Source organism: Gopherus evgoodei, chromosome 6, assembly GCF_007399415.2.
Source record: "Gopherus evgoodei ecotype Sinaloan lineage chromosome 6, rGopEvg1_v1.p, whole genome shotgun sequence".
Lineage (NCBI taxonomy): Eukaryota > Metazoa > Chordata > Testudines > Testudinidae > Gopherus > Gopherus evgoodei.
The window spans coordinates 15,662,904-15,678,126 of record NC_044327.1 but is presented as its reverse complement, the minus strand read 5'-3'; the positions used below and the strand labels follow the sequence as shown (position 1 = coordinate 15,678,126).

Below are 15,223 nucleotides of genomic sequence, written 5' to 3'. Positions count from 1 at the left end.
CACTTTCTGGGCTCCAAAAAATGACATGAGACTCGCACACTGACTTATCTCTATGAGTTATAAATGTTCCAAAGCATCATACCTACCCTCTGTCTTAATTGCTATAGTAATTAGGGCCGAGGTCCCCTTAGAGGATGCTGTAGTAATGTTCACCATGTAGTTAGCATCAGAGTTCAGCTCTAAACACACCTCTGGAGTCTCTTCATCTGTTGTGAAGTTAAGTATCATTTCACGAGAGAATTCCTTCTGGTACCGTCTTCGTCCCAATATATGAAACTGTTGTGGGATTTTAAAAAAGATGATTATATTAGCAGTGGAGCTCCAAAATTCAGAATGCTGGTTCATTAAAGTCACAGCAGCCTACTTATCCTTGCTTTAAAGGGACTGAAGAGCTGATGAGCTTTGCTGAGCAGAGATGGTCGGCTCAATCAGAGCCTTAATTTGTTCCCACCTACTAAAATGATTATTAAAATAATTGGCACTTGTCCTAGGCACTACCGCAATACAAATCAGAATAAGCCACTCTGCCCCAACGTTAACACTACTATATCTGCTGTTAATTTTCCTGTACTTTTGCATATTTTTCTCCCTGGTCCACAGAAGCATCAGCAGTTGGTGAAGAACAGGGAACTCCAAGCTTCCATCTCATCTGACCTGGCTGGGGCAGTGAAATGAATGGCCAGGGTTGGTTTGAGATTCGGGCATGGATGAGGGTGATCTGATGGAGACTCAACATAGACACTGTTACACTTAACTATGCCTTTATCACCTCCAGACTAAACTGCTAAGAAGTGCTCTAAATGAACCTGTTTGGAAGCTGAATTTAGTGCAAAATGGAACTGCTCAGCTAAGTGCAGGAAGCACATTATCCCAGTGGTCTTCAGTTTGTACTCACTGCCTATTACCTGTTCGATACAGTTTAAGGAATTGGTTTTGACCTATAAAACCCTAATAATTTCAGGCAAGATTACTTTGTACACTACCTCTTCCCCACCTCAGTTGTGAACAACGAATGCACTCAAGCTAATGGTCCTTGTGGTGTATAAGAGAGAAGGATAGTGGCAGGTCATTTTCCAGGAATGGTCCCCAACTTTGGAACTTATGCCCACCCTGGTCTGTTAGAGATGGGAATTTTTAACCACCTGAACATGCTGTAAAAATCAACTTTTTATCTGGGCTTTTCACTGGGATATTGCCATTGCCTGAATGTGGGATTTACATCATCAAATTATTAGTTTAATTTATCCCGGTTGGGCAATTCATTTCTATGCCTTTATATTTCCCATTCTATTGTTATTTTTGCATATTCAAATATTACAGAAGTACCTAGAGCCAAAGACAGGCCCTTTCAAAAAGTCACACAAATAAAATGCATCACACTAAAACACGTTCTTCAGATTAATCTACTGAACTGGATGTGAGGCTTCAGTATATTCCTTCATTGCTCAAAACAAATGTTCCCAACATCCACGTGTGGCAGGAAATATGATCTAGTGCTTAGCGCCGGGGACTGGGAGTTGGAAGACATTGATTCTGTTCCTGGTTCTGACATAGATTTGTTGCATGACTTTGGACAAGCCGCTTTGCCTCTCGGTGACTTCAATGGGATTTAAACATGCGTCTAAGTGCTCTGCTGAATACGGACAATTTCCTGAATCAGGGCCTTAATTTCTTCCCACTTACTAAAATGATTAAAATTATTGCCGTATGTTTATACAGCTCCTAGCAGAATGGGGCCCTGGTCCATGACTGGGTCCTCAAGGCACTTCTGCAGCACAAAATATATAACAAATGACTCTCTCTCAATGCTATAGTATCTAACGGTACTATATTTGCTGTTAATTTCCCTGTAACTTTTCATATTTGAACAGAGGTGGGCTCAAGCATTAGGCCTCAGTCAAAGTTTGGTGAACTCTTTACCCAACCTGATGACAGGGATGTATTTTTTCCCCTCTATCATTCACCCAGCCTCACTGAAAGTGCTATATGGTTCTTACTGGAAAGAAAGAGAAAACAATTTACCCTTCATTCAACACTGTTGCAGTCCCAGCTAAACAAAACTTCAAAGCTGTTCAGCTGCCCAGATTAGTTCCAAAATTCCCCCTCAGACACACACAGAAATTGTCTCACTTACTGTATATGTTTCCTTTGTCCCAGCTCTTGCACCTTTTCTCTGCCACTTCACGCAGGTTTCATTAAATACAGAAACATTGCTGAGCAATTCCTCTTCTGCAGACAGAAAAACAAACACCGAAGGGAAACTTTTGCTGTTATCTTTACAATAAACTAAAAGTACCATTCATCTCACCCTCTCTAATGTGCTTTGTGATGTGTTTCTTACAAGGGATAAAATAGGGCATGCAAAAAATAGAAGGGATGTTTTAATTTCACCCTGTAGACTCCTGAAGTTATGAATATCAGATCAAAGTGAAGGAGCAAGTACAGCGCTAGAGATTATTTCACTGAGTACCAATCTGGCACAGACTGCCATGAATAATGAAAACAAAAACAAACAGGTTTTGGTTTTCAGTGTATGACAGTTTCACTTCCATTGGCTAGAAAGTCCTGAAAGAGGACATTACAGTCGATTCATTTCATAAGACGACGACACTACTGCTATCTAGGCATTTACCATTTAGATAAGCATGGTGTATCTTGTTTTAGGATTCTCCACACAGACTCGATCCTTCTTATACTGGAGGCCAATCCAGCCTGAACAGGCATTGGGAAGCTGTTTCACTTTGCCTTGAGCATTCTTACTAGTGCGGTATGTATGCAATTTGCATACTGTGCTCTGTATTCAAGGTAATGCACTTCACTTACATGTGGATGTACATGTAACAACATTGTCCTCTAGAAGGTGGAAAGCAAGAACGTGTCTGATCTATAAGTACTGACACCCACTAGAGAGATGCTCCCTGATCTCAAGCTGCAGAGTGACTGTTTTTGGATCTCACAAGACTGACTGGTTTATAGATCTTTAAACTGGTGTATGAAGCAGCTCTACAATGAGGACTACATCGGCTAACACAAATTATATGGCAATAAAAAAGCAAGACGGGATTAGGAAATGGTGCATTCCCAGAAACATTTGCAAAAAGGAAAAAGAGGCTTATGAAACCTTAAAGAAAACAACCTTTATGAAATCACTTTAGGAAGGGGTGATGTCTACACTTAAAACAGCGCTTGCGATCTGGGTTCATTCATTCATTCTTGTTTGTTTTTTAAAGCATCCTTTTCATCCTTCTTCCCACAAGGCTATATATTTAGTGATGAGTTGTTATTAACAGTCACATTTCTACAGCACTGTAAATTCACAGGATATTTTGCATATCATGTAAAAAGATGTTTTAGAGCCCAAAGAAAATGCAAATCAAAAAGAACAAATGTTCCAGTACTTTGTCAAGCAAATCATTCATTGCAGTCAATGGGCATTTTGTCTGAATACAGACCGTACAGTATTTATCTCTAATTTAGACAAGGCAATCAGATATCCTCTTAATGCTCCTGCACATCTTCCGATAACTCTGATGGGTTTTGAGAAGGAGCAACAAGAGAGGAACTTACCCCCTTAATGTGACAATGTAAGACTGATTGCTTCATAGATTTCGAACCTCAAATGTCTCTCATTGGAATAGTCAGAATTCAAAACATAGTAAGCCTGTTATTATGCACAGTCACTGCATTAGGAATTTAACCTACTACTCTTATTATTATAATTTATTTGTATGACTATGGCACCTAGGAGCTCCAGGATCAGGACACCATTGTGCTAGATCAGTGGTCCCCAATCTTTTTGACTGGCGGGCGCCAGCCGAAGGACCACTGTGGTGGAGCACCCGCCAAAATGCCGCTGAAGCCTCTTGATGATGTCGCTTGTCGATGGGAAGCAGCATCAGCGAGAGGCGTCCCCGCCGAAATTCAGGAGCGACGCCTCTCGATGACATCACTTGTCGGTGACAAGCGCCGTCATCAAGAGATGTCCCCGCCAAAATGCCGCTGCGGTATTTCGGCGGGTGCTCTCCCAGGGACCAGGACGTGGGCGCATTAAGATGCCCCCACGGGTACCATGGCGCCCATGGGCACCACGTTGGGGACCCTTGTGCTAGATGCTGTACAAACAGAACAAAAGACAGTCTCTGCCCCCAAAGAGTTTACAACTGAAGTATAACACCAGATGGATACCAACTGATGGAAAAGTACAAGGAAACAATGAGATAATGTCCAGGAGAACAGCACTTACCAGTTGCTGGGAGCACTATGGGGATTTGTAAAACAAGCTTGGTAGATGCCTCAGTGATAGATACAGTGTAGTTTACGCCCAGGTGTAGAGGCAGGCATACCTCTGGGTTCTCTTCCTCTGTGGTGAAGTTAATCATCATTTCATGGGAGGATTTCACCAAGTATCCCTGTTGTTCCTGTATGTGAAACTATCACAGAAATAAACCAAACAAATTTTTAATAAGATCGTCAGAAAAACTCAGGAGCTTCACATAGCTGTTTAAAAATCAGGTCAAATTACTAACCTTTTTCATAGCATTTTTTTTTTTTAAGGATTATTAAAACTTCCACTAAAAATCTTTAATCCCAAATCCTTACTTTTCCCTTCAGCTATTAATAAAAATTACATGTCTCACTCACCAGATAGGTTTCCTTCACCCCAATTCTTCCAGAATGTCTTTTCCATTTCAAACAGGTATCATTAAATACTGAAACACTGTGGAATCCTTCCTCTTCTACAGAACAGAAGAAAAGGAAAAGTCATAGCCTCTCAAAAAACATTGTTCTGCACCGAGATAAATCTCCTCCTTATTGCATTTAAAAGCTAACCCGATGTTCTTGTCATTTACAATTGATTATTTGCAGTAACGGTTAGAAGCTCTGCTGTGCTCTGCACAGTACTAACACAGAATACGAGCGCCCTCTGGCACTGAAGAAATGACAATCCAAACAGACAAGACAGAGAGCTGGAGGCGAAATCGAGGCACTAAGAAGCAAAGTAACACGATCACACAGCAGGTCAGTGGCAGGGCTGGGAACAGAACCTAACTCTCCAGTGGGCCACGTTGCCTCAGTAGTCTCTAAATGTTCCCCTCAGACCTGTATGGTGGATTTAAACTCTGATATTTTGCTCTGGTTTTATGCACTTATGTCTCACTATTAACAATAGGAGAGCCAAGCACACAGAGAGAGAACAATGTTGGACCCAAACTACACCCTGCTATTCTAAGTTATTTTTTTCCCTTAAATGAATTGCATTTATCATATTTTTAAAAAGATTTAAAAAAAAAATCAAATGTTTATACCAGAAAATATTTTCCAGTAGTATCATCCTCTGCATACGTATTTACATTCAATGGATGGTTGCCAACACAGAAATATGGCAAGTTTCATTTAAGCAATAAAGCGCACTACAGACAATGTATTTCTGTACACCTCAGAGAGTGCCAAACAATGGAAAACTGAAGTCCTGACCATATATCTCCTGGTCCCTTCCACACAGCTTCCCTCCAGCAACTAATTAGCCTGACCGTATCTCAAGATCTTTCATTTCAAGGCCTACTTGGCCTGACCATACTTCATGGTCCTTCATGCAGCTTCTCTCCAGCAACCATGTCACCTAGAGCTTTGAATCCAGTAAATGCATTACTCCTCACATTGGCAATCCCTCACCTAGTTGACTAGAGCCAGAATGAATCAGCCACATGAGCATATTTACTGGGAGCTGCCTTCCCTTAAAGCTAACAGCTAAGTAACTCAAACAGCATGACACTTACCAACTGTATTGATTGTTACAGTGACTGGTCTCGAGGGCTCAGGAGACAATACAGTGATGTTCACAGTGTAGTTACTGCCTGCTTTTAGGTCTAGACACAGCTCTGGAGTTTCTTTCTCTGCCGTGAAGTTAAACATTGCTTCATGGAAAAATGCCTTTTGATGCCATCTTCGCCCTTGTACATGAAACTTTTGAAGGAAAAGAAAGTCAAAATTTGAGTTCTACAGCCCTTGCTGTGTATTTTATGAATGCGAGTATTGCAGTCAGCATGTGAGTTTTCAGTAACTTCATGCAACCACCAGCATATTCTCTCATTTTATCATCTCTCACCATCCCATCACCTTACCCTATGCAATGCAAATCTCTACTCTATCAACAAGTCCCCATCTCTACTCATGGATTCAATTCTGTATTTGCAGCTATATTCGTCTTGTCATATTGATTGCTTTTTTACTATACTAATCAATTTGCTCCTTATTTTCTTTTGCATTAACCATTGTGCTGCCCTGTTAACAGATTCATTGCTATTTTAATTAAGTCGTTGCTATATTCTCTATCATTTTCGTACTGAAATGAACACACTGGCCTATTACCGGATACCGTGTTAACATGCAAGGCAACATTCAGCCATCAGGACTCTGAAGAAAGGGAGCCAGAGTCTATTTGGGAGCAGGAGCTAGAGGCAACAGCCTGGAGCTGACTGTGGAGAGAAAGCCAAGCAGTTTAGGAACTGACAGGTTGACAGCCAGTCTCAGAAGCAACCGGTCACTGGTAAGGGGCTACCAGTGGTAGCAGTGGATGTGGATAACCGGGAGTGGCCTGTGGGGATGGATCTGAGCAAGATTATAGGAGCTGGATAAAAGGACTGAACTCTGGCAGGGGGATCTGCAGGCCAGTGCATGATTATCTCTGGCAGAGAGGCAACCTGGAGTGAATTTTCCTGGGCTAGGCTTGAGGAGCACCAGCTTGATGCTCCACTGCACTGCCTTTAGAGGCTTGACTGGGATCTGTTGTGCCTTACATTTGTCATCTTTTATTTGTATCTTAAAGCCAGGAGTAACTGCACTGTTTATTTAGGGGGGAGGGATGGGGGGAAAGCACATATAAGGCAAAAAATAAAGTGATCCTTTGTGATACACCACAGTCTGCAAGTGTTTACTGAAACCCACCAAAGGCTAATACCTGAAGCGGTTGGCGCACCTACAGCTCTTGCGTGGTATACCCAGAACACTACCAAACACCTCAGGGACTAGTGTGTCACAGCACTGAGAATGACTCCCTACGTTGGTGTCCAGCACAGTATGTTTGTTGCCATATTAATTGATTTGCTGCTGCTTCACAGGAGTCCTCCTGCTGCAAACATTTCAGTAACTTCACCAAATAATTACTGCCATAACTCCCATCAAATAAATACGGACTTTGAAGGCCACATTTTCAAGGGGCCTTCCCCCTGGGCTCTAACCCTGGAGCCACTCGTTCTCTGCCTGCGGAGTTTCCGCCCATCTGATCTCCTTTCATCACCGCATTCAAATGAGCACAAAAAGGACATTTTCTGGAAGGAGGAAACGACGCAGACTGGGGATTAAGTGGGAGGAAGTCAGCAGAAAGCAGTGTGGAAAATACCATTTTCAGCCAAAGTGCCAATGTACCAAGGGACAGTCCTGCAATGGAGAAACCGCCAACACCCTGTCTTGCTTACCAAATACACCACCTTCAAGTTGGTTTCTCTAGTGCTCCTTCTCCACTTCACACAGGTTTGATTAAATACAGACACGTTTCCAATGGCTGCCTTCACTGTAGGGGGAGGAGGGAATATTAAAGTCACGCTAGATAAACTGAAAAGATATAGAAATAACAAATAACCAAAGTTAACATACACCTACATTTGGAAACTCACCACATTAATTACCAATGGTGTGTACTGAGGACGTGGGAAACTAGCTCAGAATTATAAGTATTTGGGTAAAGAAAATCTCATCAAGAGCTGCAAGCACTGGGGGAAAAAACAGATTAGAAAAAGAGAAAGATAAGTGGAATCAGTCTATGATAATCTACGTAGAGAACTGAGGGATAAAAAGAACCATTAATAAAATTCACATTAAACAAGACATGTATTTAGGGGTAATATGTTCTTCCCCCATCCCTAGTGATGCATAGCCCTGAAACTGAGAGGTTGAGGGAGAAAAAGGACCCATCCCAAACTCAAGATTAGATCTTTGCATGGGGATGCTGTGAAGGCCAAAAAGAGAACCAGGTCAAAAAAAAAAAAGTTCATGGAGGCTAGGTCCATCAATGGCTATTAGTCAAGATGGTCAGGGAAACAATCCCATTCACTGACTGTCCCTAAGCCTCTGACTGCCAGATACTGGGACTGGATTACAGGGAATGGTTCACTCAAATTGCTCTTTTCTGTTCATTCCCTCTGAAACATCTGGAATCAGCCACTGTCAGAAGGCAGCATACTGAGCTAGACAGACCACTGGTCTGACCCAGTATGGTCATTCTTAAGTTATGCTATAATTGAACCACACTTCGCTTAGATCATCCAGCACTGAGTTCCACAGATTAGTTATCCACTGTGTATTGAAGTGTTTCCTTTTAATTGTTTGCTGCCATTTCACAAAAATTAATTATTCTATTTAGAAAACTGAAATTACCTACATTTTAAAGATGCCAAGATGACAGCCCAGGAACCAGTAGTCCTCTCTTTAAGCCACAGACTGGCCTGAGCATAGGAAAGCATGAGCAGCAATAATGCAAGTTTCCCCACCAGTATACTCTTCCCCCCAATAACTCTGACGAAGATGGAACAGCGACTTAGTCTCCATGCCTATTCAAGCTTTGGCCTCCCTGCTAAATTGCAGACAAACTTGCCATTCCATGCACTGCAAGAAGGATACTTATCCAAGCAGCAATTCTTGGTCACTACCATCCTCGGCCAGGCTCAAACCCATGACTTAGAACTGAAAGATTCTGCATCCCATTACTACAGATGGTCCAGAATTGGACCCACTTATTTGAACATTCCTTGCCCAACTCCTATCCTCAGATTTAGAGGTTCAGATAGATGGGTACTGAGATCCTAATTCCATACCTGGTTTTTGTTTTAACCAAGCAGTTTCCTGAGCTGTGCAATACCCCCAATACAATATTTTATAATTTAGTACGTCCCCTTGTTTCTCTCCTGTGCAAGAGCATAAACACAAGTGTCTGAATAGCCTTCATTATCCCAATTTGTTATTTTTATATTCCTCTACTAAAGTTCCTCATCCATTTCTCCTTTTCAGACTGCATAATCCCTTCTTTTAAAATCTCTCCTTGTACAGAAGTTACCGCTTTTGTCTGCTCTAAAAACACCCAACCCACTAGCCATGGTAATTTCTCTTTGTTGAGTGTTTTCTATTTGTGATGTCTTTTTTAGATAAGGTGACTGAAATTCTCTGAAAAACTAACCAAACATTAGGCACAAAACCTTTTTATGCAGCTGTATTCAAGTATAATTGTATCCAAAAGATCACAACAATCCATAGAAAATCCAAGCCCTATTCTTATTCAGCAACAAATAACTAAACTGTATATGCTTTCAAAAGATAGTAGTTTTCATCTTTTTCTCTTGTATACTGCAGGTGTTCTCTTAATGGCCACCTTGTTTCTGTGCAACTGTACAGGAATTGATGTTTAATTAGTGTAAGAAATATGCTATCCAGTACCATGCGATACTAAGATATAGTATACATTAGACAAGAGAGTATATGTATGTATTGTGATTAATAAACATAGCAGGCTATAGCATGTAAGTAAGGACTGGACATGCTTAATATCCACTTCAATTCAGACTCCCACGTGAAATAGGAAAAAACGAAAGGAATTATTTCCCTTAGTTTAAGAAAAGGAACTTGAACTTGTCCTTAATGTAGAAAGCCACTGGATGACACTGTTGTTCCATAAAATTAAAGTTCAAAAGCAAAGCTAGTACTGTAAACCTCTTCATATCCATTGCATCCAGCCCAACATCCACCTCAAGTGGACGATTTCGGAAAACAGGAGGTAAAGGGATGGGGACCAGGGCAGGGCATGGAGGGAAGTACTGGAGGAGTCAGAGGTCATGAGAGAATACAGGAAGAGGGCAAAGGCAGGAAGTGTCACAAAGGTTGGTAAAAGCCAGGGAAGGGATCTGGTGGGAAGAGATAAGAGGGAGAAAAACAAAAAGAACGAGAAAAATGACCTGAAGATGAAATTGGGAGCTGGAAGAAAAGAAATGGAGTGAGAACAAGAGAAACAAAGAAGGAAATAACTCTAAGCCTAGGATCTTATCTATTAATTTTCCAGCACTTTCTAAATTCTCTGGCAGAAAGCAGAGAGCTCATTTTAAACCACCGTACAGGGAGGAACTTTCATGGCAAATACTGTCAACCCAGGCATAGGTGCTGGAACTAGGGGTGCTGCTGCATCCATGGGCGACTGATGGAGCCTCCACCTCTGCCCCTTCTGCCCATGCCCTCCTCATGGCTGAAGCCATAAGACCTCCTGCGTCCCCCACTCCCACGGTCAGAGCCCCAAGCCTCCTGCCCCTGCCACCGAAGCCCCGAGCCTCCCCTGCCCGAAGGAACCCGGGACTGGCTGCAGCCATGTCTGTCTCTCCTCCCCGGACCCAACCCACCCACTGCCAGGGGAAAAGCATCTGTAGAAGACGGTTTTTGATATGCCCTATGCAAGTTCTGGGTGGCTGAAGAGGCGGTACTTGCTACTCAGCTGCCCTGGAACTTGTATGGAGCATAATAATGCAAAAACTTCACTGCCAAACCCTGCAACCAGGGGTCTGGTGGCTGCGGCAGCACCAGGGGAGGCAGAGCCTCCTCTGGCCTATTATACCCGCCACCCATGACCACAAGCCCTGGCTTGAAGTGGTTTCCATCATATACAAGGTTTATAGTTTGGTTCAATGGCTCTCAGCACCCTCACTATACGAACTGTTCCAGCTCCCCTGAACCCAGTGGAAAGGCTGAGTCTTCAGACAGATAACAGTCCACCATGTTCTCTCCACTCGCCTGCTTTCCATTCAAACACTGCCACCACCTACAGGGCAAGTATAGTGCCAGTGTACGCACCTTGGCTGCCATGCTCTAAGGCAGGGGTTCTCAGACTGTGACTTGGGACCCCAAAGTGGGTTGTGACCCCAGTTAGCTACTGGACCCCAGCAAGTCTGAAGCCCAGGACCCACCGCCCAGGCTTTGGCCCACATGCCTGGCGTGGAGGGCTCGGGTGGGCTCAGTCTTTGGTTCCCCCCTCCTGGAGTTGTGTAATAATTTTTGTTGTCAGAAGGCGGTCACACTGCAATGAAGTTTGAGAACTGCTGCTTTAAGGGGACCGCTTTTATAGCTCAGGGTAGCTCAGTTTCCCTGATCAATGCAATCTTTGATTTCTCTGCCTGCTGAGACCATCAATGACACTGCCGACTAGTGCCATTCGAAGGGACTGATGGTTTTGTGATACAGAGAACGGTCTACCAGGAACATGCCTAAAGACCACCAGCTCCTTTACGTGTCACCAATCAGACCCCAAATGGTAGCAACTTGGGGCCATGACTGACCTGAGCCAGACCGGAATCTGTGGCTTATCAGTAGAAGAGTCTGTACCCCATTCCAGTCAGAAACACCTGCATAAAACAAACTCCACTTCCATTACATTCCCTTCTAAAAACAGCTAAAAGAACATCCATACACTAAATTCAGGCATAAAAACAGCTTTCCCTCAGCCACTTCCACACATTCACAGGATTTAGGACAGAGAGGAAAAACAAATACTTTCTTCCCCTTTTCTTCTGTTTTGCTTTTTTCATTGCAGCAACATCTGCAAATGATACACAACAGATGCGATCTGTTACTACCTTGTAGTACACACACTTTCAAGGAAGATAATCAGGATTATAGAAAACAGTGGTTCAATGATAACGTCTATCCAAACTTTTCTAGCGCACCTATTACCATAGAACCAAGACACTTTCTTCTCCATATTTCTCTTCACTTTTTTGGAGTTAGTGGTGTTTATGGACAGGATTTATTTACAAGGATACATCATATCTATTCTCCATAACTTTTTATAGTGTATTATGAGAAGTGCTTATGAGCCTCTCATGTTTAATTATTATTATAAAGTTTCAACAGAACCCTAACTATGAAGCTGCAAGGGGACTTCCACAATTCAGCTGAACTTCCCCCTCCACAAACTAAGTGTGCAGACAGCTCACAGAAAAATTGCAAAGTTATACGCAGAGACAGTCATGCAGGAAGGAACAGAAGGAGAGCTAATGATTTACTACTTCCTTTGGTCTAAAAATGTTACCAGGATACAGTAGGGGCAAAGTAATTCATATGTTGGTGCACGTTCACAATGGAAAGATATATTAATCATACAAAAAATAATGGCGTCAGAATGGACTGGGTTAGATTGGCTGGAACTGCATGGCCTACCATGCATGGCCTCCACCCATCTGAAAGAGATTTCTGACATTAAGAATTGATATCTGCAATCAGAAATTCTGTAATAATTAACTTGGCTTCAAATATAAAAAGCTAAGGTAGCTTGCTGAACAAAAATATAGACGGTTTTGTTTTTTGTTGTAGTTGGATCCTATCTCTTTGATCTAAGAAACAATGGCTCCCATAAACGCAGATTCCACCTGTGATTTTCCAGGCCACTAAAAAAGTTATCAGGATTTAATGTTTCACATTAGCCCTTTATGAGAACTTGGACCAGTCAGATCCTTTTAATCTTTCACTATTATTATTCTAATTGTTTGATGGGATCTGACTCCTGAGAAAGCTGGGGCTGTGGAATCAGTGCCCTCAGATCTGAGCGACACCTTTTTTAATTTGATTCCGTACTGATGAGGATGAATTATTTATACACAGCTGGGAATAAAAATTAGGTGTGTAGCAAGAGGCTCACGGAAGAATCTGAATAGGAATATGGAAAACTAACCCCTTCGTTGTGGGTTAGAAACCACTGACAACAGCCTTGCAAAATTGCCATGAAAATAGACCACGTTTACACACCAGCCCTTTGCTATAATGATAGATGCAAACATACAAGTAATGATATTTTACTCAGTCTTTAAAACGTAACTTGCCCTGTGACCTGGAATAGACACTGCAGATGTTTAAGGATTCCAGCTGTCAGGCAAACCCGCAGGTGTGAATGGGGAGAGTAGCTGGGCTGGTAGGGTGTACAGCGGGTGGGGGGGTGGGGGGGAAGAACACCTATCTGCAGTTTAAGAGGGTGTAGGCTTAAAGCTAGGACCAAAGACTTTGCCTGGCTACCAGGGAGCATGTGAGGCAGCAAAAGTGGGTACGACTATCAGGGAAGGAAAGCCTGGGGTCAGGGATCAAAGAGGATTCTGATGGAATCCTATTGCGGGAAGTGACACAATCAGTGAAGCTCTTTCTGTTGGGAGTGAAAATCTAAGGTAAAATGCTGATTAAGTTTGACAAATTAAAAAATGGATGACTCAGAGGTGATACACAGGTATGGCCACATGGACAAGACAAAGTGCCCTGGTCAAATCATAGCAGCCCCTTGTCCTGGCAGGGACAAAGGCTTTAATCTATGAAACAACCCGCATGCACGAAATGCTGCGTGTCTCAGTTTGAATTCTCACTATTGATAACGCTGGTTAAAGTTTTTCCCATATAAAGTTTTCCCATTAAAAAATAGGGTTTAGTAAAAATGTTCACAGGGAAATGTCATTTTTGTCAAAGTGTTTCAATTTCACTTTGTGAAATTTCATAACAAAAACCACCAATTTCTGTTCATTTTGAGATTTTTGTTTTAGTTTTCAAAAACTAAAACATTTCTGAAATTTCAAATTTTTGTTTTTCCATTTTCTCCCCCTTTTTTGCCATTGAATAGACTAGAAAGAATTACGTCTAGGATTGATTTTTATAGTTTTCCTTTTATATCCTTTTTTTACTTTGTAACTTTTCTAAACTTCCTCCAGTCCGATCCTGCTTTCAGCCCTCTATGTGGATACGAGTGGCTTTTTCCATGGCAATGTGTTTGTTCCCTTCTGGCACAGTGTTTTATCACATATACAATACAGATAGCATGAAGTGTCTTCCCTGAACAGATCCATCAGACAACTACCCTCTCTCCTCCAAATCCTTCAAAACATATTTTTGTTTCAATGCCTACAAGAAATGGCATTGTTATGTGGCATTTGGTTGCAGCTCATATTTATTTATGTAATCAAACACTTTAAAAAAGAAAACATATATTTGTTCATAATAATCCCTATATTCTGAGAAATATGCCCTTCCACTCCTCCCTTTGTATATTGATTTAGATTGCAAGTTCTCTGTAGCAAGGCCCAATTCCATCTCTGTGCTTGTACAGTGCCCTGCACAACAATCCTGAGGCAGGTGTCTATGGGTGCAATACCAACATCTATTTATCTCTCGTGTATCTATTTAACCCCCATTCCTGTAATATCTGAGCTCCTCATAAGCTTTAGTGTATTCATCATAACTGCTTCCCTGCAAGGTAGGGCGATGCTATGATCCCATTTTACAGATTGGAAACCGAGGCACTGAGAGGCTAAGCGATGTGTCCAAGATCACAAAGGGAATCTCTGGCCGAGCAAGGTACTGATCACAGGTCTCTAAAGTTCCAGGTTAGCACCCTAACCACTGGGCCATCCTTTCTTTCAACATTCCAGACGCAAAAGGCCTGTGACCCGCTTATGGTCCTATGTGACTGTGTCACTATTTTGAAAAGTTTTGTCACAAAGTTGCAGTGAAACAATCTGAGGTGCGCCTTAAGAGAGACAGTTAAAAGACAGTCAGCTCAAAACTCATATCACTATTATTACCATTAACACCCTAGAGCTCTAAAAATCACAAGAGCAAAGAACAAACTGTATCTCCTCTAGGTTTTCAGTTCACTGTCTGCGTTCCGCAGTGCTTTGCATATGGTGATTTTTTCTTCTGTGTTACTAGTCAGATTTACTTCCTAGTAGCAGGACCTCAGCCTTTTTATGCAGTGCTCTGGGAGCTCTCTCTCACACACACACACTTTTCCCTGTACAGTAACAACGAATGTAACAATGCAGCCAGTGATTCATAGATTTTCATAGATTCTGTCTCAGACTTTGCTTACTTTACTCCTAAGCAGTTACTTCTCATTTTATATACGTGTTTAATTTATTAATTTCTAAGTAATATAACGTTAATCGTTGTCAAATGAAATGTCTAGCATTTTGAGATCTACTGATGAAAAGTGCCTATGTAAAAGCTAACTATTATTACTATTATTATTATTAACAACATTCTGATAAGATCTTATTTTTAATGGAAACGTCACTTAGATTTTGTTTTCTCTGGATAAAGACAAGTAAATTGATTAGATAGGCGGAATCCATAATTTTTGGATTTATCCAAATATCAAATAGTA

At 41.8% G+C, this 15,223-nt stretch overlaps 1 protein-coding gene across 9 annotated transcripts in view; it reads right to left on the bottom strand.

The window, feature by feature from the left end:
• The window catches only part of SUSD1 (sushi domain containing 1), a 135,585-nt gene that overhangs the window by 86,097 nt on the left and 34,265 nt on the right, over positions 1–15,223 (bottom strand). For all 9 annotated transcript variants that reach the window (XR_004001066.1, XR_004001067.1, XR_004001063.1 and 6 more), the window contains exons 10-15: positions 7,476–7,570; positions 5,778–5,964; positions 4,642–4,736; positions 4,244–4,430; positions 2,135–2,229; positions 87–276 (exon numbers count right to left, since the gene is read on the bottom strand). Coding sequence is in view for 3 of the 9 variants with exons in the window: in XM_030567916.1 (XP_030423776.1) it covers positions 87–276; positions 2,135–2,229; positions 4,244–4,430; positions 4,642–4,736; positions 5,778–5,964; positions 7,476–7,570 (849 nt within the window). In the remaining 6 variants the exon portion in view is untranslated. The remainder of the gene's footprint in view (positions 1–86; positions 277–2,134; positions 2,230–4,243; positions 4,431–4,641; positions 4,737–5,777; positions 5,965–7,475; positions 7,571–15,223) is intronic.